Below are 23,190 nucleotides of genomic sequence, written 5' to 3'. Positions count from 1 at the left end.
AGGTTGGAATATCTGTATTCTTAAATGCCCTGAAACAAAAATCAATCAAAAAGAAAAACATAGGTAAATATATAAGGTTTAGAGTTTGTGACATTTAAGGTTTATATTTCCAATAATTAAAATGGAAGTCTGCACTTTCTTTTCATATCCAACCAAGACAATACTTGAACATCATATAAGCCCATAAAATTCTAATGAGGCTTGCGACAAACATATATTGCCACGTACGACGTATGTTTATATATATATACCTTGCTAGAGCGCCTCGGCTTGAGGCCCCAAGGACAATGGTATTGATGCAGTTAGCACTTATAAACTCGCACAACGCGGTTGTGACGTCTACGGCATGCAGAACCACTTCCTTTCCACGAATCTAAAGTCATTATTAATCACGAAAATAAATCAGTTATTCTTTTTCCTTTTTCATCTAAAAAATCCCTTAAAATTAGTAAATTTTTATTTCTATACATGATAAATGTGATGGAGAACTATTTAGTGTGTGTGTCTATATGTGATTGTATAAAGTCACGAAAAATGTTATAACATTTACCCCTTTGCGAGCACAAAATCCACGAAAAGGAAGGAACAACTGTTGCAGTTCAGCTTGATTTAGACTTCGAGCCTCACCATCTTCTGCACCAACAACAACAAATAATGAAAAAAAAAATGCAAATGTATATGTATTTTTTAAAAAGATTGGTCATCTTGTCATGTCATGTCAGAATATATTACAGAACAAGAAATGAATACAGTAACTGTACATATAATATTGATAGAAATACATCGTATAAAGATAGAACAAGAATACCCTACGCGGACGCAAATTTTGTTGTTGGGTGCAAACATATACAAGAATGATTTGCCGGTTGTTCGGCCTCAAATTCTCGACGGCCCACCTGACGGCGAACTGGCTGTTCTTGTCTTTGTCGACGGCAACGACCGTCGAAAGTGCACCTTCTTCCGATGAATATTCCAGCTCGCAATTCGCCATTTCACGTTGTGGTCGTCGTCCTCGTGGTGGTGGCTGATTAATCAGCACTGCCGGGGTAGCTCCGCCATGCAATGCATGCAAGGACGTTGAGCTCCACCCGCAGAGGATTAGTGTAATTGGCGAAATTTGTGAAGTTGTGTGCGAGTTTTGATCAGTTTATTTTCGTTGGTGTGCGTTTTTTGGGCAATATTTTGGGGGTTCAATTCTAGAGGTATTGCATCCCCCACATATTTAGTCATACTTTTTTTGATATTTATGTATATATATATATATATTAAATTTTAATTATCACAAATTAAGAAGTTTCAAGAAACAGTTCTCATTTTTAGTATTTCAAGTTTATTGTTCTATTTCTCCAAATTTTATAAGAGAAATATAGAGAGAAAATAGACTTGGAGAGTAATATTTTATTTCTTGTTTCTTCCTCTTCTTCTTATTTACAAATGATACATGGTGGTCTATTTATAGACCGCTAAAATATTATTACCAATCATACCATTAAAGGTTAAAATTAATTACAAACATTGTGAGAGAATTCAAAAGGTTATACCTAAAAGCATTATGGGAAATATTAAGAGGAGGTACGCATTCATGATCTTCCGGGGTGTACCTCTCTTATTATACACATATACTTCGTTAAAAATCTTGTTTGAAAAAACTAATACGACAGTGGTATAATTTCCCCCTCATTTAGACGGATATCTTTCAAATATTGTCTATCAATATTATGCATGAGTTGTTTGAATATTTTTGTTGGTAATAACTTTATAAATAGATGCCCTAAATTCTAACTTGAACATTTTTGTTTTAACATTAACTTTGCCTTCCACTTGAAACTCCTGAGCGGAGAAAATTTTTGGTGATATGTGTTTGTAACTGTCCCTTTTAAGATATCATTCTTTAATCTGACGATGTAAGTCGTATTATCTTCATATATTATCTTGAGACTTTTTTCAATTGATCTAGCCCACATGACTCATGAACATAATATATCAGTGATCTAAGTTGTATACATTCACAACTAATCTCATAATGTGTAATTAACTCTATATGAAATTTATAGGTGGCTACCAAAATTTATATGGTTGCACGACATGACATAGCAGTTTCACCGTATATGAACAAATATTCATTGAAATATGTGAGTCGAACAAATATTTCGCATTTGAATAATCAACTAGTTGGTTGGTTTTACATCATCATATTGTGCAAAATATAATCCCCTGTCACGTCTTCCATGCAAATAATGTGGAATGTGTTTGACATCATGCAAGTGTCTCTTTGTTGGTGTTGAACTATATTTTTATTTCAAACTCACTTTTTAAGTAATCCGCTACTTGTTAAATCATTTTGATATTCAGGTCATCAACATCTACAACTACGATTACGTATCTTGACCATATCCTCTTTATGAATAAACATGAATTTATTTACTTATTACAACCCTTCCTTTATTAACTATTAACTAAGATTTGTACCATATACAAACTGATTGTTTAAGTTTATATAATACACTTTTCAATTGGATGCAGTAGATGTGACTAGGGGTGGCAATAGGGCAGGTTCGGGTGGACCTAAGATCCGTCCCGTCCCGTCCCGATACAAAATCCGTCAGTGCGGGTCTAACCTAGTAGATCCGAATATATTTTTTAAATTTTTTTACAATATATATATATAAATTAAAATATCAATTACAAATAAAATTGTTCATTGCCTAACTCAAATATTCAAGTCCAAAAAATAAATTCCCAAGTATAAATAAAATAATTCATAAAAAAACAATTCAAACAATTTATAGCAATTATACATTACTATTTACTAACAACTTCTCCATCTGCGTCCTCATTAAGTATTGTGAGATAATTTTTTAATTGATCAATTGTTGACCTAACAATAAATAAATAATATAATATAGTATTTTATTAGTGTTTATTCTACTAAGATAAAAAAATAATAAAATTTAGATTAAATAATTTTATCGGAGCGAGTAGAGACTCGCCCGGTCTTAACTCTCAGGACACACTACCCACCCCACTTTCAATTTTTTTTCGATAAATGTAATTTTCATAAATAGGAAAAGATATAATTAACAACAATCATGAATCTAATAAATATTTCCTTTGATAGTCCAATTTCCACTCAGTATATTTAAATCGCCTAAGATTTCTCTTGCTTTCATTGAGAGTCGAACTCAAGACCTCCCGCTTACTAAACGGGTGCTCTAACCAACTGAGCTATGAAAGCTCATATATCACTTTTAATTTTAATGGGACGGGTTCTGTCAGGTTCGGGTTCAATTGCTACCCCTAAATGTATATATCACAAATAGTTTATAGTGATAATTTTATAAACAATTCTTGTCACTAATAATTAAATCTATGATGATAAAATTAAAATTAGTGTCACTTATAATATATATTTAGTGATAATTTTTAAATTATTACTTAATATTTTATCATTAATATTACCTTATGCTGCTATGTTGATGGATACTTTTAATCTTTTGATTTATGTGGATGAAAGTGTGTAAATGAACTATAATTATATGTATGCATATATTTATTTCAGTCAACTCATAATGGTCTGGTGGGGTATGACACATTACTATATTGATTGAGAGATGGATGCAGGGAAGTCACCATGTAATTATTGTTTTTCCTTCAAACATGATGAGCAAATGCAAGTGATGCCCCAATGTGATGCAAAATATATTTTTCATAAATTACATTTTGGCCCCTCTATTTTCTTGATAAATTAGCTTGATAGTCCTTTGCATTCTCAAACATGAATAATATCTTTCGTTTCTCATATATATATATATACACACACACATACATATATCAATTTATTTCCACCCTTGAATCTTGAATTATGTGGTGTCTTGATTTACATTAATTACATATGGGCTAAAGTAATTATTTTATTTATAGGTCAAATTATTGTTTGTTTTTTTTTTTTTAGATCTTTTCTTATACAGGTTTCTTGTTTTTTTTAATAATATTTTATATTGTGAAGGACCCAATAATAAAAGGTTGAGGGGGGCTAGAAATTATATTTATACATTAGGTTCAATATATATAAAAAAAATAAAATTACGTATAATTTCCAAAAAGATTTAAAAACTTGCGGACCAATATATATAAATAAATTTTTTCCGCAATTCTTTAAAACATTAAAAAACCAGAACCCCTGAATACCCATCATTGTTTTACATATACATAACACGTTCATATAATATTTATTTAATGATACAGGCAATCTGAATTATATATATATATACATCTCTACACATAAAATATAATATGAATTACTTTGATAAAAGATCCCATCTAGTCGTTTTTCAAGAAACAAATAAATGGAATTTAGTTGCTAATTTTGGTATACTGGTCCCAAGAAAATGGGGAAGAATTGTAATTAGTTGCAACAAGAAAGGTTGGTGTGCCTAATCCATGTGATGAATAGAGGGCGAACATGCAACCATCTACCATTAATCGTACAATTCTTAAAATGTTTGCCAAACTCCATAATTGCTGCACTTTTGATATCAATCATACACATACATACATTAGGTTTTCACAACTATTTATTTTAATATATCTTAATATATTATAAGCTTAGTTTATAATAACTTTTGGAGAGTTAGGAACTTCGACTTTTATTTAAATTGAAGAGAAATTCTTTAATTACACAGAAAAAGTCAAACAAATTCTTCCGATTGAATTTTGCGTTTAATTATTTTTGAGTTTCCTAAATATTCTTTCTATTTATTTTTCTTGTGAGATGTATTAAAAGATTTTATATTTTAAAATGAACTATAAGGTTGAAAGAAATTATATATTACTATGTTTGGGACGAGTTCTATAATTTATATATTAAAATTTTATTTTTTTAAAAATATTTATCCCCAAAATCTGCATGGAATCAAATGAATTTATAATTTCTCAGTAGAAATATATAAAAATTGTGGTCCATGGGGTGCAGTGCATTATAACACACACATGTCCCACTAAGCAATGCTTTGTTGTTAAAATCCTATTGGTACAAGTAACATCCACATTGTGTACATGATTGACTTGCCAAAGTTTCAATTGCAACATGTAGCACGGCACTATAAAGTTTGTACTTAAAGCCAAATAACCCAATCCCACTGGACCACCTAACAATTTCACCCACACCCCCACTCAAAAGAGTTTATCCAAACCACCCCCACCCCAAGAACAAAGATAAAATAAAAAATACATATATCATCCAAATCCCCCCCCCCTTTATGATATGATACTCTTGCACCTATTTATTGTATAAATTGTTTGATTTCAACTCAATAATCAAGAAACATGTTTTTTTCTTTTTTTCTTTTTTTTGAGTATAAGTGAAAAATTATCGCGACTTAAATTGGTTGATCAAGAAACCTATTTTTATGAAGCAAATACTTTTAAATAAGTATAAAAATGACGCAAATCATAAAAGAAAAGGAAACATTGCAGGAAATCATGTAAATTATGTGATAACTATGTATACTTATCATGCCCTTATTACAAGTTCTTGCAAACACAAAACTACTTGGAAGAATGTGTATCTATGGAGCTTCATCTTTCCCCATTTAAATCCAACCATACATGTAATGTAAGATGATTGTTGTCATTCATTTTTCTCTTTTAAGACTTGGTAGCCTTTCCCTTTCGAACAAGGACACGTGGTCTTCTTGAACTCTGTCTCATGAAAAGTCCATGATTCCTTTTCAATATTGTAAGAACAATCCTAAGTCTGATTGTTTTCTTTTTATTATTTAATGCAAATTTCGTTTCTATAATTATTATTTATTTTTTGGTGTAAAGAAGCATTGATTGGAGTTAGATAATCGAATCTACACGTGTCCCATGAAGATGCAATACAATTAGCTAAAGCTTTTCCACAGACTTCTCTTTCTCTTACAAGCTCTGAAACGAAAGGGGTGACAGAAAAAAAAAAAAAAAACCAAAAAAATCTTAATCTTGGGAGGTGGGCATTAATAATACTGAGAATACTTTGAGCCCTTTTCAGTTCTTGGCTTGTTTGTGGTGTTTCAATCTAATTCTTGGTAAGAACCCTTCAATATCTTCTCTTTGATCATCCAATTCCACTGTGAAAAATTGGTTCTTTGATGTTGTAATAATAGTTAGTGATGATCCCTTTTGCTGTGTAAGTTTGGGGTTTGGTGTTGTACCAAGAATTTGTTTTGAGGAATGAATCTTGATTGGAAGTTGTTGTAGAAAAGGGGGATTTTTAGGGGAATTAAGAAACCCATATTTTCAAGAGGCTGAGAAGGGTTGCCTTAGATCCATGAAACCCATACTCCATGTGGCAAAAAAGTTAGCATCTATAAGTGTTTCCATGTGAATCTTGAGGGGGTTGGTTTTCCCTTTTCTCCGAGGTTCTTTCAATGACTTTTCTCTTCTAACAGCAGCTATGGATAAGGGTTTGATTTTGTCCTTTTTCTCCATTCTCCCAAGTATATAAGGGTTGGTGGTGGGGTTGAGATTTGGTATTCTTGGGGGTAATTCTTTTCTAGAAGGAAAGAGTATGGGAAATATTTAGATCCCCTGTTTTAATTTTATTTTTTCTATTTTTGGAAGTGTAAATCCTATATTTGACATCCAGATCTGATTCCCCCAAGATCCCTGTTTCATTTCCAGATGTTTTACTTTCACTGTTGAATCCAGTGTCTTGTATTTCTTGTTGTCTTCAATCTTGTTGTGCTTCTTGTTCCACCTCTTGTTTACTTCTTTTGTCAACTGCTCCGTGGTTGGGGTATTGTCTTTTAGTTGTTGAATTCGTACACTATCGATCCCTTTTTATGCATTGAAGAATCTTCTCCGATGTTTGTTGCTTGAAAGGAACAAAAAGATCGACTTTCCGAGTCTGAATAGATTTACCAACGTTTTGTCTTTATTGCTTTAAAGAACAAGAATGATGGAAGAGATTTCTCCAGCAGTTGCAGTTACACTTAGCTTAGCTAATCCTGTGTGTGAAAATTCTGGGATTTCGAACCACATGGAAATCGCACGTCTCAAACTAGTGACAGAAACGGTGACGTTGCTGTCGGATCCAGCACTGATGTTGGATGATAATTCCAGTTATTGTTGGGATGCCGGTTATAGTTCCATAAGCCATATAAGTAATGAAACCCCTTCAGTGCTGGGGAGAAGCAAAGCTGATCTTCACATACTAAAGACAATAGGGATCACTGAAAACAGTCAGCTAGTTCACGATGTTCAGGAAAGTGAAGAAGATGAGATTCTCTCGGTCGTGGAAGACCCTAGCTTGATAAGTAGCCTGGGATTACTACCCTTAGATCCTACTTCAGATATAAGCGTGCCTCTAGATGCTGCTTCCGAGATCAGTGTGCCAATAGCTGTTGAAATTGAGGGCACTGAAAACGGTCAATTAGTCGCAAAGGTCATCAGTGTGGAGGAAAGAAGTGTGCGACAGAGAGTGTCGGATGATGCAGTGGCAGTATCTAGTAAACCGAATGAAGAAAGTTCCAGTGGACCTACAATAAAAGCATCTGTAATTGCTGTTCAGTTGTCGAGCCAGAAGGAGCAGAGCAAAGGTGGTGTGAAGAGTGTTTATGAATTGGACTGTGTTCCAGTTTGGGGTTCGGTTTCGATCTGCGGGAATAGGCCGGAGATGGAAGATGCTGTTATGACCGCACCTAATTTCATGAGAATTCCTATTAAAATGTTTATTGGCGATCGAGGAATTGATGGGATAAATCAGACTTTAAGTCAACTGACTTCTCATTTTTTCGGGGTTTATGACGGTCATGGTGGATCTCAGGTACGCTGATCTCTGCTCATCAGGGACTAATGTTGACTTGGGTTTTAGTTACACTCGATTGTTAATTAGGTTGAAAATTTATGTATCTTTTCTTTCCTAAATTGATCTTTATTCTCTTAGGAGTCTGATACATTGTTGACGATTAGTTTGTTTTCCACAAGTTAACTCATTATTGCACCACTTGCTTTGTAGGTTGCAAATTACTGTCGGGATCGTGTCCATCAGGCTTTGGTGGAGGAGTTAAACAATTGTAACAATGATATGATGAACGGGATCGCCCGAGACACGAGGCAGGTGCAGTGGGAAAAGGTCTTCACCAGTTGCTTTGCAAAGGTTGACGAAGAAGTCGGGGGGAATGGGAGCACTGGTGCACCCATTGCCTCGGAAACGGTTGGATCGACTGCTGTGGTTGCAGTCGTTTCATCGTCCCACATAATAGTTGGCAACTGTGGAGATTCGCGGGCTGTCCTTTACCGTGGCAAAGAAGCGATCGCATTGTCCATTGATCACAAAGTAAGCTGATCTTTATTACCTTCTCTTGCCCTTGCTCCATCGATCCGCTTCATAGCTCGTCTTAGCAAATAACCTCCTTATTTATATTTCTAATTCGTTCTTTCAGCCAAACCGCGAGGACGAATATGCTAGAATTGAAGCATCTGGAGGAAAGGTCATACAATGGAATGGACACCGTGTTTTTGGCGTTCTTGCAATGTCTAGGTCTATTGGTATGTCTATTCTATTCCCACTATGTCATGTCATTTACTATGTTCATGCACGTGTACAACTGCTACCTGTTATGTTCTTAGCACTGGTTTGTTGGTTGTTATGTTTCTTATCAATGCATTCTACCCATTAATTGCGGCTTCCCTGTCGTGAAAGAAGTTATCTAGTCCGCTTGTGGTTATTCAACCTTACATTTCTTGCTGGTCTGCATCTCAGGTGACAGATACTTGAAGCCATGGATCATCCCAGAGCCAGAGGTCATGTTTGTGCCTCGAGCTAGAGAAGATGAGTGTCTTGTTCTGGCCAGCGATGGCTTGTGGGACGTCATGACAAACGAGGAAGTATGCGAAGTGGCTAGAAAACGGATTCTAATCTGGCACAAAAAGAACGGAACTAACTCGTTAGCAAACAGAGGCCAAGGTGTCGACCCGGCCGCTCAAGCGGCAGCTGAGTACCTCTCCAACCTTGCGATGCAGAGAGGGAGCAAGGATAATATATCCATAATTGTAGTGGACCTGAAAGCTCAGAGGAAGTTCAAGAGCAAGTCTTGATGACGCCCTGTTGACAACTACTGGTTCTGATATAGTTTGATACAGGTATCAAGGAAGCACCTCATTATTACATAACTGGTCCATAAATTTTTCACATGGGCTTGAAGTGTGTATGAGGATTAGCTGTCCTATGATGTAATATAGAAACAAATGAGGAATTACCTGTTGTACTAATTTTGGCTATCCACCATTGCAATTCAAACCTACGTAAATTGGATAATGTTGTATCATGGTAGAATAAGGTGGTGGAATCTAGACCATGTCGCGGGGCATGCTGACGGTGGATCGACGACGCCCTCCCAAGAAGGGTTGTCAGTCGTTGGATCATACATGCCCATTCTCCCAACAAGGGTTGTCAGTCGTTGAATCATACATGCCCATTCTCCCAATAGGGTTTATCAGTCGTTGGATCATACATGCAATGATGACAGTGGGCGGTATTACAAATACAACTTCCTATTTAGATTAACATTTTATGAGTATATTCTCTTTAGATGTGTATTTATAATTTTGCAGAAATTATAAAATGTTTTTCATAATTAAATTCAATATTAGGGAGTGTTAATATAATTTACCACTTCCGTACCTTCTTAGATGAGGTTGCCCCCAAGAATTGGATACTTAGCTTATCGCATTAAACGCAGAAAATAAAACAACAAAGAACATTTAAAAATATTAGATACTTAGCTTATTACATAAAATAATTACTCTACTTTTTAATAGATTAATTGCATTCTGAAGTATCATAAGTACGTAGGAGTAAGATAATAAAATCTTAAAAAAGGGCTAAATGGTACTTTTACATAAAATTAGTTAATTCAAATTGTATCATAATATTTATTTATTTGTAAAAAACATCAATCTATCTTTTCAGAGTCTCCCTTGTTCTGTCTGTTTTCTTTTTAATTCTACTTTGATGTTTTTATTTATTTATATAACTTTCCACTCTTTTACTATCTTTTGACAGTTATTGTTATTTTAGTTTTCATACATTTTTTTATCACAATTTTCTTATATAAATTTAATACTAGCTTATTATTTTGTATGTATTTTTATTAAATAATATTTTTTATAAATATTTTTATTTTAAATAGTATTATAAAATTGACACACACACTCTTCACACTGAATATTTTTAATCTTTTACCACATAATTATAAGTAATTCATGTACTTCAGACATGATAAATTATTATTATATGGATGTTACAACCATGCTCTTAATACAAGATAAAATTTGGGTCACATCAAGAGTCCCATGCAGATATAATAGTCTCTAGAAATTGTAGAGACATATTCAAGGTATTTTCTAAGTTAAATTAATGATGTTATTTTAGATGTTTTTTTATTAGGGTAAATTATATGATATATTATTCTAGTGATGTCCCTATATTTTTGTGATGTGATGCTTGTTCTTGGATGTATTCGTGACATTTTAGGTGCTTTTGTGGAAGGAATGAGAATTGCAAGAAAAGAGCTAAAATGAGGAAAAAAAAAATTCAATAGTAGCGTTGCCAAAATAACCCGTGACCCACGGATTATCAGAAATTGTGAGACAGAAACTGATTTCTCTTTTACGCGTGCCCACAGGATATCAAACATGCAGTAAACGAAAATTGAAGATTCCAAAGTTGAGTGCTGATATGAAACTTGTTGTGGAGTTATTTTGTTTCCTTGTAGAATATTTTGAGAAGTTTGATAAGAATAGAACTAAAAAGTAAAGAAAATAAAGGTCAATGGAATGCATGATTCTTGTCCCTCCTACCATATTGAAGAACTAGCATAAAAGGAAGGAAGGAGGCAAGAGAAAAGTCTCTTTTGGCTGGAGAATTCTGAAGAACACTAGGAGAAGACGAGTGAAAGAGCAAGATCCGGCGCCGAAGTGACAAACCGATCACGCCCAACTTTCGATTCCATGAGTTCTTTATTTTCTCGTTTGTGTGTGATTTAGATAAAGATGAACTAAAAGTAAGGTTTTAGGAAAGCCTAATTCGGACAATGTTCTAAGTATTTTTACCGGATTAAATATATAGCTTTATTTTTCATATCTCTGCAATTTATTGTGCTTGTTCTTATAATTTAAAAGTCTGATCATCTCTTGAATTTAATTAATTATGTTGATGAACTTGAATGGGATTTGTCATAGTGGATAGGGTAATTTGTAGTGTGAATTGAATGATATGTTGACACGCATAGACATGATTTACCGGGTTGCATAGGTTGTTCACTTATCTTAATAAATTATTTTTATGAGTTTTAGATTGGAGTGATCCACTATTTCCTTGGTAACAATAGGTTTGCTATAGCCCGAGAGAGTGAATCAAATCGACATGGAAAGAACCTCAGTATATGAAAACACTTGCATGTTAGATTAATATGCTAGATTTTGCATTCATTGAATCAATTAGGTGGACATATAGCTTTAGCATATTTCTCATTATCGAATATTCTCATTTTTTATAGTCATAATCCATCCATTAATTCTCGGTCATCCAAATAATCGTAGATTAGTCATAGTTTCGATAATTATTTTAGGGAAAAAAAATTTTAGTCCTTTAACTTTGCCATCGATTAATTTTAGTCCTCTAACTTTTGTACAGATCAATTTAAAGTCATTTATTTGCAAAAAGGTATAAATGTCATCCAAATTAGGGTTTTCTTTCCAATTTTCCATCGAATTTGGAGATTTAGGCCGGAAAAATCCAAGTAAGCATTAATGTGGAATTCTTTTTTTACTAATCTGCTTATGTGGCAAAAAATGTGTAATGACATAACTTTAAGGGAAAAGAAAAAGAAAAGAGAACGAAAAGAAAAAGGTCTCAGCAAACGATTTCTCCATATTCCCCCAAACTCCTCTGCCCTAATTTCTCTCTTCTTTCTCCCGATTTCCTTGCGCTTGAGAAGTGGCACTTGGTGCGAAAATGGTGGTGATGCGACTCTTCTCGCAATGGCGAGCCTCCCCCTGATTACGATAAGTTTTTTTTTTCTCCTTTACTCTGAATCGGAATGGCGTGTGTTGCGAGGACCAACAGTGGTTTGTTTAAATTGTTTTGATTTTAGCACAAACCCTTTGCTATAAAGTTTCCATTTTCTATAAATTGTTTTCATTTTAGCATAGTCCTCCTCCACCTTCTTCAATTCTTCAATCTTGGCTTCATATCGGAAATATTTTGCGAGCAATCCAGAGGTTACAATCTTTGCCCGTGCACACATTGGTGGATCTTTTCAAGCAAAAAGTCGACACCCTTCTCTCTATCCAAGCTCACGAAAATGGCAAAAAAATTCAAACAAATGTGCAAGAAAACCGAGCAAGAAAATATACCAAAAAAATTGAAAGAATTACCTTGTAATCTTTGCAAGAATAGAACCTTCTTCCTGGATTGTCATTAGTCGAAGAAGTCCTTACCATTGCTCTCTTTCCACAATAGCAAAAAAGTGTTCCTTTCATGGATGACATGTTGAAGATGGCAAGAGAATGAGATGGCAGCTGCAAAAAAATGATGTTGGCCTAGTTTTCCCCCTTTTTTTGTTAGTTGGGTATTAAGTTTGAAGGGAAAAACTCACATGTTTCCCTCCAAAAATGTCCATGTCAAATGACATGTCATACAATTGTGCCACACAAGACTAAAATCCCCCAAAAAAATTGGCATGTGCAGTGCACATACTATTTTTCGACCACAATTGCCAATTTCGTACACCGGAGGACGATATTTACACATTTCTGCAAATCCATGACTTTAAATTGATAAGTACAAAAGTTAGAGGACTAAAATTAATCGATAGCAAAGTTAAAGGACTAAAATTTTTTTTTTCCCATTATTTTATTTACTTATTATACTACTTGGTAGCTAGCGCACTTACTATTGGCCTACACATATTTTGGCAATCAATTTTCACATTTCACTTATGGGTTTAGATATATAACCCCTGTAGTTGGGTGATTTCTTGATCATTTTGATCAAAATGGATTGTATTTTCTAGGAGTTGTAGAATCAAAAATCTTGAACAGCTCCCTTTGAAACTGTTGCAGATTATAGTCTGGGGAGTTTCTGTAACATAATCCTGCAACGTAGTCTTTCATCTGTCAACTTGTGTTCTTCGTTTATTTGACTTCAGACACAATGAATAGTACAGACTGAGATACTTACACTAGCAGTTTTATCTCTTTGCATCTCAATATAGATTCATGTGGATAAAGTAGCTGGATTATATGTGCAACTGTCGGATGAGTTGGCAAAACAGTGTATCAGAAGTACCAGAAAAGATTACCTTGTTCCAAGAAATGTTCTGCGGAGCATAGGAGTGGAGGTATAACAGATTGGTAACATTTAGCTCGAGATCATGATTAATGTGGTTCACTGGTTCTTGGCGAGATAATTAATAGGCGATAAACATCTGGTAAGTCGACCACATCTAGTATCCAGATATAGCATAGGATTAAATTACATAAACGTCTTATATCATCTAATCCTCCTAATTCGGCAGTTTTAAGGGGAAATTTATGTATAAAACATGACTACAGGGGTACAAATTAGGTTTCAAGACAAAGGGTGGAAACAGCTTATTCCAATCGAATACATAAAGTTGAAGGTACGCTCAACAGGATTGACTATATATGGCATGTGGCACACAGGTCATGAGGGTCCTGGTTCATGCCTAGCAATGAGCAGGATGAGGGAGCTTGCACTTATCAGGAAGTTGAACGGCGAGGTTTGGGTCAATCCCAAGGGAAGGCAACAGCTTCGAGTTCTTGTAGGTGCAAAGGCAGCGAATATCAGCACGTGCTAAGGCTGAGCAGCACCTCCCAGATGGCGGTGGTGGACGAGGTGGCACCACTGCTGGCTTGCAGGCCATCAGATCCTCTCCTGACATACCACAAACAGTTTGAGCATAGGAGACATGAATACTAATCATTGGCAGCAATATTATTGCCAGGATTGCTACCTTCTGAAACAAAGGTATCTGCATTTTTTCTCTTCTCTGCCTCTACTGACTTTATGTTTTCATTGGTTGAGGGATTATTATGGTGCTTATATAGGAATTCTTGGCAGCGCTGTGAGGCTTGTGACATAATGTTGAGAGCTGATACAGTGTAACTTCTGTCGGTAGTTCTTAGAGTGTTGAGATTTGCGGGTCACAAGAGTGAATTCCTGTATGATCACATTATTTGCAGTTTAGCTTAGGTAAATTGGTTGGAGTATACGTCAGGTTGACTTCAGGTCTTCTCCGTCCAGCTCAAGCCTCAACCACATATATCTTTTTCATGGACCTCATCTCTCGTAAAGTCGAAAAAACTAAATATATATATATAAGGTAAATTACAACGGGCTCCCATGACATTTGTCATAATTATGAATACCCTCTAATTATTTGAAAATTATAAATATCTTTCTGAAATTAATGATCGTCTAAAAAATACCCTTTACAATTGGTTGTCACGAAGAGTATTTGTTATATGGTCATTAATTTAGAAAGGTATTTGTTTCAATCTCAAGGGAGCTTGTCGTAACTTACCCATATATATATTTCTTTTTCTCCACAACATTTCAAGCTTTTAGATCTTGGATCATGGTACACAATGTGATGAAAGTTGTTGTTGTTAGCCTTAAAGAAAGAGGACAATAACATTTTTAACTTTTAGATGTCAACATTTGAGTAGCAGCCAGCAAAATATTCTATGCTTGGCCTCATATTTACTGTAAAACGGCACTTACAATAGTACCAGAAAAGAAAAGGGAAAAGTAGTTGATGAAATGTTTGGAATTATATATCTGAGTTTCAAGTCTTCCTTGGTGGGTGATGGATACTAGAAAGGGTCACCAACTACAATAGATTCTCCAACCACATACACAGCGTAGAATGCTAAGTCATTTCAATTGAATTGCAACCTTATCAATGCAAATTCCATGCACCTTCTTGGATCCAATAATTCAAAATATATGGAGCTTATTTCAAATCATCCATCATTCTAACTGATGTGACCAAGAAATTTCAATTAGGTAAAAATGATGGTCGTCGCTTGAACGAGGGTTTGATTGGAGGAGCATCAAACATACAAGGCAGCCGTCTGAGGTGTTTTCTCTCTTGATTTTGGTATGAATTCATATCATATCGTGTTGTAGACTAACCTGTAGAGCCGGCAAAACGACTTTCCAGGCATTGCATATGAATTTCTTCCTTCTTGATCAGCCTCATTACCTCCACTTTAAAATGGAAATCTTATCTTGATAAGAGTTGTGTCAAATTTTCAGTGGAGCAGGAAAGAGGGTCAGATTAAACATCCATTACTGGCTAGTAATAATACTTATGATTATCTTTGTGCTGAGCCTTTATTTGCGTTTTGTTTCAAGATAATAATACGGAAAAGTAGCTTTATGTACGATGATATCATTTATTACACCAATTGGATAGGTGTCACTAAATTCAGGCAAACAGAAAAAAGTTCATAATACGGGCTTATTTCCTTGTCGAAAAAGGAAAAGCATAGCTTATTCAAAATTTGTAAATATAAGACGGGCCAATGACCACTAATCCTCTTCATCATCTGAATTGTTGAATCTCACATGAATCAGAAGAGAGAAACCACCAGAGAGAGCCTGATTGAAAAGAAATGCAGCGCATAGGAAGAGCTTTCTCGGAGAAGGTGAAAAACTTAAATCCTATTGAGCAGAAGCAAAGAAGTTTTAGTAAATCTGCTGAACTACTTGTAACACTACAACAAATAGTACTGTACGGAGACCGAAATCTGCCGAGCAGAAGTGCACATTCACAGGTTAACACTAAATTTAGCACTTGGACAAGAAACAATCTAACTGAAAGTAGAGTTTTTGGAAAGTACAGAGCTAGAGATTCACCACATTCTATGCTACGGGCGAGCTCTCTTGTTGCTGCATGAGGGACACTTGTACTGCTTGATATGCTCGGCCCTAGCAGGAGTAATCTTGACACACTTTCCGTGAAACCATTTCTCACATACGTCACAGCATATCCAGAATTCATCTGATGCATAGTTCTCTCCACAGGCACCACATAACGTCTCTCCATGCTCATCTTCTTCTTCCTCATCCAACCCCTCTTCATCATCCTTTGGTTGTGCCTTTGAATATTTTCCCTGAGTTTCAGGTGGCCGCTGTCACCAAAACAAGCACATTAGCATTGCTATTGAGGAGGTGCTGAAGAAGATTGACAATACTGTATTTCCGTGGAAATATTGCGGTTGGACTACATGACATCTAGACTGCCAGTCAACTACTCTAGACAAAACAGCCTAAAAATTGCCGCGCTGCGAGCATGACATGATAAGGGAAAATAAAGATCAATATGGGTAAGGAAGCAGTCAAGACCCAACGAATAATAGTCAAATTTTGATATTACTACTAAGTAGAAAATCATGTGAAAATAGACAAATGGAACATGTAGCAGCTGAAATAAAGTAGCAAACTTAGAACCCTTTGCCTACCGATTTAGAGTTTGACTTGGACTTGTTGCTACTATGATTTGAGACTGAAGATTTCTCTTTCTGTTGTTTCTTTGCAGCACCTGTAACAACTTCAAATACAGTGGGGAGATCATTGATCATATTGAATAGCCGCTTCCTGCATCAAGTGGCAAAAGTCATCACATAAGCACAACCTTTACCAAAGGTTTAAGCAAGCTACACAGAAAAGATGTCAATGTATCAGAAGAAAGAGCACAAGACAATATGCAACTGCATAGTCGGTTTCTATGAACATCACATCCAAACCAACTTCCCCACCACAACAAAAAAACATGATCATCCAAATTTAAGGTGGTCCCAATTTCCTCCAGTGACTGAAGGTTTGCATAAACTAACTTGCTATAACCATGCAGCCTCTATAACAAAGATCAAGGTACCTACATATTAATACAGACTAGGCAAGGATTGGCATCACTTCTACTGCTTTTTGTGTGAAAATATTCAACAATAACAATATGCTATAGCACCACTTAGAAAGAATAAATAGCACTAGACCTACCTGTCAGCTTTATCAAATCCAAATCGAGCACCAAAATAGAATGCAACAGCAAGCAGCCAGGCATCACTGTGGACAGCAACTAGAGATAGCCAGTCTTTTTCTTGCATCCCGTCCCTGGCAAAGTTGATGCCCAGGGCAGGCTCGGGGACTTCAGGAGGTACTTCTTCAGCTGGCAAATTGACCTCCCATTGCTCACTAGGAAACCCATACAAGCACAAATTTTCCTTATCTGTAGTGCAAAGCATGAATAATTCAATATTAGCTGAACAAGATGGCTTCCTAAAACACCAGTAATACACCAAAAAGTCAGAAGCGTCAAGATAAGACACCAAAAAGAAGTAATTGCAGCCCATGAATTCAATTTAAGGATTTGGATAAAAGCAAGAATTACCAATAGTTTACCCAGTACTGAGGTTTCATTGATGATAGTTTGCAATAACCAACATAATGCCTTGCCATTTCAAGGTACATTACAGTCGATAAGCTCAAAACCCCATTTGCAGACACATACAAGAAAACGAATTCTTTCTGAAGGAACTATTTATTGAAGAATTTTAATCATATAAGTTACAAAGCCACCCAGATAATGTAATGAACACACAAAACCAATATCCAGAAAATTACATGCATCTACTTAAAACTCACAATCTCAACTAAGCCCAATCAACCAAAGTATACAGAAAAACGCATTTCCGCTCAACGGGATTCATGCAAAACAGAGCCATTCCTCCATAAACACAAGCACGTAAACAAATTAACAGCAGTAAGAGACAACGGAAAACTGAAAAGAGCTAAAAGGAAAAGGGAATAACATAAAATATACAAAAACACAAAACACTTACCAGGATCACACTGCTGGAAAAATTCCTCGACATCTGCAAAACAACACCCCGCATCAAAAAAAGAAAAAGAAAGAAAGAAAACACCAAAAAAAAAGAAAAAAAACAAGTCCAAGAATTATCACACACGAAAAAAGCGTGAAAAAGGAACAAGAGCAACAAAAGCAGAAAACAAAACCTGTAGTAAGGGCCTTGATAAGCCCAGCTCTTCGACCCTTAAAATCCCTAAAAACTTCCTCAACAGTACGAGGATTATATCCAGCCTCCATTCTCGAGCACAAGGTTGCAGCAAGGAGAATGAAAAAGGGGAAATTCAGCAAAAGTGTGTGTCTGGAGGTTTAAGAGAATAACAATGGAGAATTAAAATTAGAAAGGAGAGAAAAGGGAAATGGAAATGGATGGGGCGGATTTGAATCTAATGAAGATGGAGGGGTTTAACTATATTTGAGAGTGAGGTCAGGTGTCCGACTCCCCATTTTCTGTTTTCCTTTTTCTTTTTTATTCAAGAATTTAGAATTGAATTTTGGATATTTACTAATTATTTATGTATTAGTTGAAGTAATCCTTTTTTTATTATAAATTGTAATTATTGAGATAAATTATATTGAAAATCCTGAAATTAAGCCAAAATACACCCAACACCTTTGTCTTTTGCAAAATTACAATTATATTTTTTAAAGATGTTAGGGTAATATTTTTCATGGTATTTGTGTAAATTTTACTTCTGAAAAGGAAATATAATTGTACTTACAGCTATAAATTTTCTTTTTCTTTTTTCGTTTCCAGTCCAAACATGGCTTGAGAGATTAAAGGGAAATCATTTAATTTTGATTTTTATTTCTAATCTTATTCATAAACACAAAATTAGAAAAAATAAATAAATAAACTAATTGGAAAAATTAGAAATAATAACTTTCTCCCTTCCCATGTGATTTTAATTATACAAAACAAGGTAAAGTACTTAAAATTCATTACCTTATAATCCAAGAAAAAATTACTACCATATTTTCCAAGGTTATTAAGCTCGCCTTACACGTTTACTCTCATACAACCAAACAAAACCAAGATTTTTACCAATAATAGCATTTGTCTATATTTTTTCCAACCTCATATTCAATATGATTGTTTTTGTACCATGATCATGCGTTCGTATATGTATCGTTAGATAGTCGTCTAACATGGTATTCTCACAATTCTTACATAGTTATTGCTTTTTATCTTCATATGTCCCTATATTATTTATTTATGCAACGACATCGTCACAATTATGTAAGATATTCTTGTGTTTCTTTCTAATGCTTAAACATCAATTGCATAAAAAAATTAAAACATCATTGTCAACGCAACAATGAGTTACTTAATCTAAGACATAGTATTAATGCTAACTAACACGTAATAATGTTCCACTGGACCTTAGTGCCATAGGTTCATGCACCCAACCTTAAAGAACCATGCACAGCAGAATAATGAAGCTATGAAATATAATCAGAAGAGAAGGCAGATAGTTAATGATCCAAAAGAAAACAGGAAAATAAGATAATACTTCAGATGATAAAACATATTCGAAATTATTGTCATCCATCAAAGCTATTGTGCACTGGAGAGAATGAGATGAGGGACATGGACATCTCATTGAGATTGCAGTGGCGCAAAACTCCGCAAGGGCTTGTTAAGATGCACTTGAAGATCCACGATGGCCACATTTTGCCGAAGAACTCAAACATCGGACGCCCAAACTAGCATACATACAGTCAAACCAAATGGGAATTGGGGGCGGGGGGTTGATGGAGATGGGGTATTTTATTTACAAACCAAAAATAAACTTAATTGATAATTGGAATAATTCAATATCTTAAGCCAAAATAAAAAAATATCCAAAGAAAAAAAAGTAAACTTAGTACTCCATGTTAGAACATCAAGAGACTCCAGAATATGGTTAATGTACCGACTTATATATTTATGTTACCACATCCTTAAAGAAAAAATCCGGTTCGCGCAGAAGGTCTCAAAGCTTTTGCATTTCTTCATCAGCTGCTGAGCTTCATCCTAAAATCATTTCCATGTGGTCTTCTGTCAGAAATATTTTAATTTTCCACGATCAGAGAACCATCATTGCAATTTGCCATAATTGGTCAAAATTCCCTTCCCTTGTATGGCATTTCCTGCACAAATATATCAAGGAACAAAGAATAAAGTCAGAAAGCTATTAACCTGGTTGACCAATTGAGAAAGCAAATCAAGTAGAAAGGGATGTATCAGGAACTCTCTTTCAGAACATCAAAACTTGAAGGAGGTCTCATGGTATGTGAAGTGGTCGAATTCATTGTTAGAATTACTTATAAGCTCGTGAAGGCTGAAGCTATTAAAAAACAGTAAGGAGGTCAGGCCATTTTCTACCACCTAGATTTCCTTTTATCATCTATAGGTACTTAGAAGCAAGTCATATAAGCAGCAGACAGGATATAGATAGCAACAAAATTGAGGATTTCTTGATAGCGGGAGCTTCTTAGGGAGGACCATTATGGAATCATCATGTAGCAATTGATACTAATTCAGTCTGCCATATTTTGTTTTACCCTCTCTTGTTTACTTGTTAACGTCCTTCTCATATTTTCTATTACAGAGGCATGCTAACAACATAATCAACCTCTCTACCACCATTTTCCCAATCTTTTTTCTGTTTTCTCCTTTAGATCCTCTTCCCTTTATTTACCTAGAGCATCTCAGTATGGTCAATCGACACTGACATGCAGGCACAACAGTCTACAAGTGCTTACTTCTGAGCTGGCATGCATGCAGGCACAACAGTATCAGTATGGTCAATCGACACTGGCATGCATGCAGGCACAACAATCTACTTTTGAGCTTAGAAGCCAAATAGAGGCAAAGGACTCCAGGTGATTTTTCCATAATGATGCAACAACGATCCAGTTAATACTAGGAGCAATACTGTACTGAGAATAGAAGTATAGAACAGCAGAAGAACATAAGATGTAATTATCTTACCGCAGGATATGCTGGCATGTATAGAACTGGCCTAGGCTGTCCCATCATCACCTGCTGCCCATACTGCATTGGTATCCAGTTAAACACCCGTAGTACAACAAAAAACAGGCAGAATATTATGGGTAGAGCTAGATTCCAGAACACAACAAACCTGCGGCCCATTTGGATGATAATATGGTTGTGGCATTGGTGCAGCCTGTGGATTGAATATAACAGGCTGCTGCGCAGCAAAGGAAGGTCCAATCTGTAAAGTAAATTATTAGGCATCAAAAAACTAAAGCCAGTTTGGGAATAGTAAATGCAACAAATAATCACTTTAGTAATATTTATAAGGATGTGACGGATTTATGAACCCCTAGTTCTCACTATAGTTACCAGCTATAAGGGTTTGATAATAACTTTTTCCTGCAAAGAGGGAACAGGCAATGTTTTTAAGAACGAAAGTAGAATCTATAAATACTACATGTATTATATAGCACCTTTTGGTTTCTATAAATGCAAGGAATTAAAAATCGTATTATTCACAGCTAACAAAGGCCACACTTCTGCACCATAAGAAAAATGAAAACCAGACAGCAACAGAGAACTTCACACTCACCCCAATTCCAACTGGCATTCCAGGCATCTGCGGAACAGATGCCATATTAGCTGGATAATAGAAGGGACTATCAGCAACTGGGGAAGCAGGCCTCAAAGGTGTCTGAGATGGGATGAAACTCTTGGCATTTGGGTTTAATCTAAATTCCTGCCAGACAAATCAAGTACAGCAAGAACAGATTAGCATAATATGCTATAGGCAGGTGGCAGAAATATGACACAATAATGAAAACAATCCATAAATTCATCATTCATGCACATTAATTTGATTGATTTATAGGACGCAGTGTGCATATCTGCCACAGTCGCTAATACAAAGAAACTTTGGGTGTCTATCATCCCACCTTAGCATGAGGATTCAGAGTTGACTTCTCTGAGGACAATGAACTGACAGATGAACTCGATGATAATCCTCGGCCAGCAGAAGTTGAAGTTGCACCTCCACGATCAGAAGTAGATGAAGCAGAACTACCGGGTCGTGCAACAGAACTTGCTGTCCCTTGAGTTTTGGGAGGTATTGCAACCTCTGACAGCTCACTAGAGGCGCTTGCCTTTTCAGTACCTTTTAGTGATGCCTGTGATGGATCAAATGCTGTAGCATTTGCAGACAATGCAATCTTATCAGAGGTTTCTTTCTTTAATTTCAGCGGTGAATCTGAATCTGTGAACAGAATAATATTAATGTTAAACTAAATGTATACTAAGATGAATAAAGTGGCACAAGGAAGATAGATTCTATAGAACTCACAAATGCCAAAGATAAAGAATAATGATGGCAGAACAGGCCCACCACATTGAGCCAAGCAAAGATTCAGAACACATTCCGATAAATTTTAGGGATACTTACATTACACCCCTGACCTATAAGCTATGGTCTATTTACACAAACTATCGTGCTTTTTGCATAGTTGCAAAAACCACCCCTATCATATCAGTCAGGGGTAGTTTGTTTAATGATGTTGACGTTTTTGGGCATGTATGCGTAATTTTCCAATAGGCAAGGGTGGTTTGTGTAAATAATGTTGACATTTCCGGTGGGTGTATGTGTAATTATCCAAAAGGCAGGTTGTGTAAATAGACCAGGGGGTCTAAATGTAATTATCCCTAAATTTTAAAGAACTCAGGATTCCTGCAAGTCAGTTGCATAAGAACAAGATCTCAACAGGTTAAGGAGTTGTGTTTATTTTATTGCTTGTACACAATCCAATCAAAGGAAATTCATTCTATATTTTATGCAAGCACCACTGCAGAAGAGGGGGATGCCAATATTAAGACAAGTTTTAGCTATACAGAATGAAAAAATTGTCAATAGGCATGGCAAAAATTTTTAAGACAAGGAACCTTACAAACATAAGTTATCTTAACATTTCCAAAGGAAGGCAACAGCCGAGGTCCATCAAGCAACTCTCAGCAAAAGCTCACTAAAGGGCACACAAAATTAAGCAGTCTTCCCCATTCCAAAACTCTGGCAAACCTCCTCCCAGAGAAAAACGAACACAGTACCCTTCTTTATCAGCCCCCTCACCCCAATTAGAAAAGAAAACTAGCTGAATAGTCACCTCCGAGATATTACTTCGATAAATCAAAAACTACAATCAGGAACAATTTTAGACAGCAGTAATAGGAAAAGTCGCTCACCCTCAGCTTTTGATGCTCGACTTAAGCACCTGT

General features: G+C 35.5%; 5 protein-coding genes and 1 non-coding gene across 7 annotated transcripts in view; 1 reads left to right on the top strand and 5 right to left on the bottom strand.

Annotated features, from left to right (window-relative positions):
• LOC110012158 lies at nt 5-1,204 on the bottom strand (the record flags this gene model as incomplete). Its single annotated transcript, XM_020694840.1, has 4 exons — nt 814-1,204; nt 551-633; nt 252-373; nt 5-29 (listed from the first exon to the last, which is right to left on the bottom strand). Coding segments are annotated over exons 1-4 (408 nt in total), but the record flags the coding sequence as incomplete, so codon positions are not given.
• TRNAT-AGU lies at nt 3,162-3,235 on the bottom strand. Its single transcript has one exon. It is a non-coding gene; the product is annotated as a tRNA-Thr (tRNA).
• LOC105163292 (protein phosphatase 2C 16-like) lies at nt 5,926-9,552 on the top strand. Its single transcript, XM_011081586.2, has 4 exons — nt 5,926-7,807; nt 8,000-8,320; nt 8,427-8,532; nt 8,747-9,552. The coding sequence occupies exons 1-4, from the start codon at nt 6,938-6,940 to the stop codon at nt 9,079-9,081; spliced, it is 1,632 nt and encodes a 543-aa protein (XP_011079888.1). The 5' UTR covers nt 5,926-6,937; the 3' UTR covers nt 9,082-9,552.
• LOC110012310 (putative lipid-transfer protein DIR1) lies at nt 13,384-14,184 on the bottom strand. The gene is made up of 2 exons (XM_020695330.1): nt 14,025-14,184; nt 13,384-13,945 (listed from the first exon to the last, which is right to left on the bottom strand). The coding sequence occupies exons 1-2, from the start codon at nt 14,149-14,151 to the stop codon at nt 13,737-13,739; spliced, it is 336 nt and encodes a 111-aa protein (XP_020550989.1). The 5' UTR covers nt 14,152-14,184; the 3' UTR covers nt 13,384-13,736.
• On the bottom strand, nt 15,452-18,347 carry LOC105163269 (PHD finger protein ALFIN-LIKE 4). 2 transcript variants are annotated; one of them, XM_011081568.2, is made up of 6 exons: nt 18,095-18,347; nt 17,920-17,952; nt 17,078-17,306; nt 16,540-16,675; nt 15,935-16,209; nt 15,452-15,739 (listed from the first exon to the last, which is right to left on the bottom strand). In XM_011081568.2, the coding sequence occupies exons 1-5, from the start codon at nt 18,183-18,185 to the stop codon at nt 15,946-15,948; spliced, it is 753 nt and encodes a 250-aa protein (XP_011079870.1). In that variant the 5' UTR covers nt 18,186-18,347; the 3' UTR covers nt 15,452-15,739; nt 15,935-15,945. The 2 variants fall into 2 exon arrangements, with proteins under 2 accessions (XP_011079870.1, XP_011079863.1); XM_011081561.2 differs by lacking the exon at nt 15,452-15,739 and having other exon boundaries at nt 15,743-16,209.
• LOC105163286 (polyadenylate-binding protein-interacting protein 4-like) overlaps nt 19,437-23,190 on the bottom strand; it is a gene marked incomplete in the record, with an annotated part of 8,618 nt that continues 4,864 nt past the window's right edge. The window contains 6 exon segments of the mRNA XM_020695092.1: nt 19,437-20,078; nt 20,923-20,985; nt 21,074-21,166; nt 21,521-21,667; nt 21,864-22,180; nt 23,158-23,177. Coding sequence (XP_020550751.1) covers nt 20,049-20,078; nt 20,923-20,985; nt 21,074-21,166; nt 21,521-21,667; nt 21,864-22,180; nt 23,158-23,177 — 670 coding nt within the window.

The sequence above is a fragment of the Sesamum indicum genome, linkage group LG1, assembly GCF_000512975.1.
Source record: "Sesamum indicum cultivar Zhongzhi No. 13 linkage group LG1, S_indicum_v1.0, whole genome shotgun sequence".
NCBI lineage: Eukaryota > Viridiplantae > Streptophyta > Magnoliopsida > Lamiales > Pedaliaceae > Sesamum > Sesamum indicum.
The sequence above is the reverse complement of the archived record's forward strand: the minus strand, read 5'-3'. Positions and strand labels throughout refer to the sequence as shown.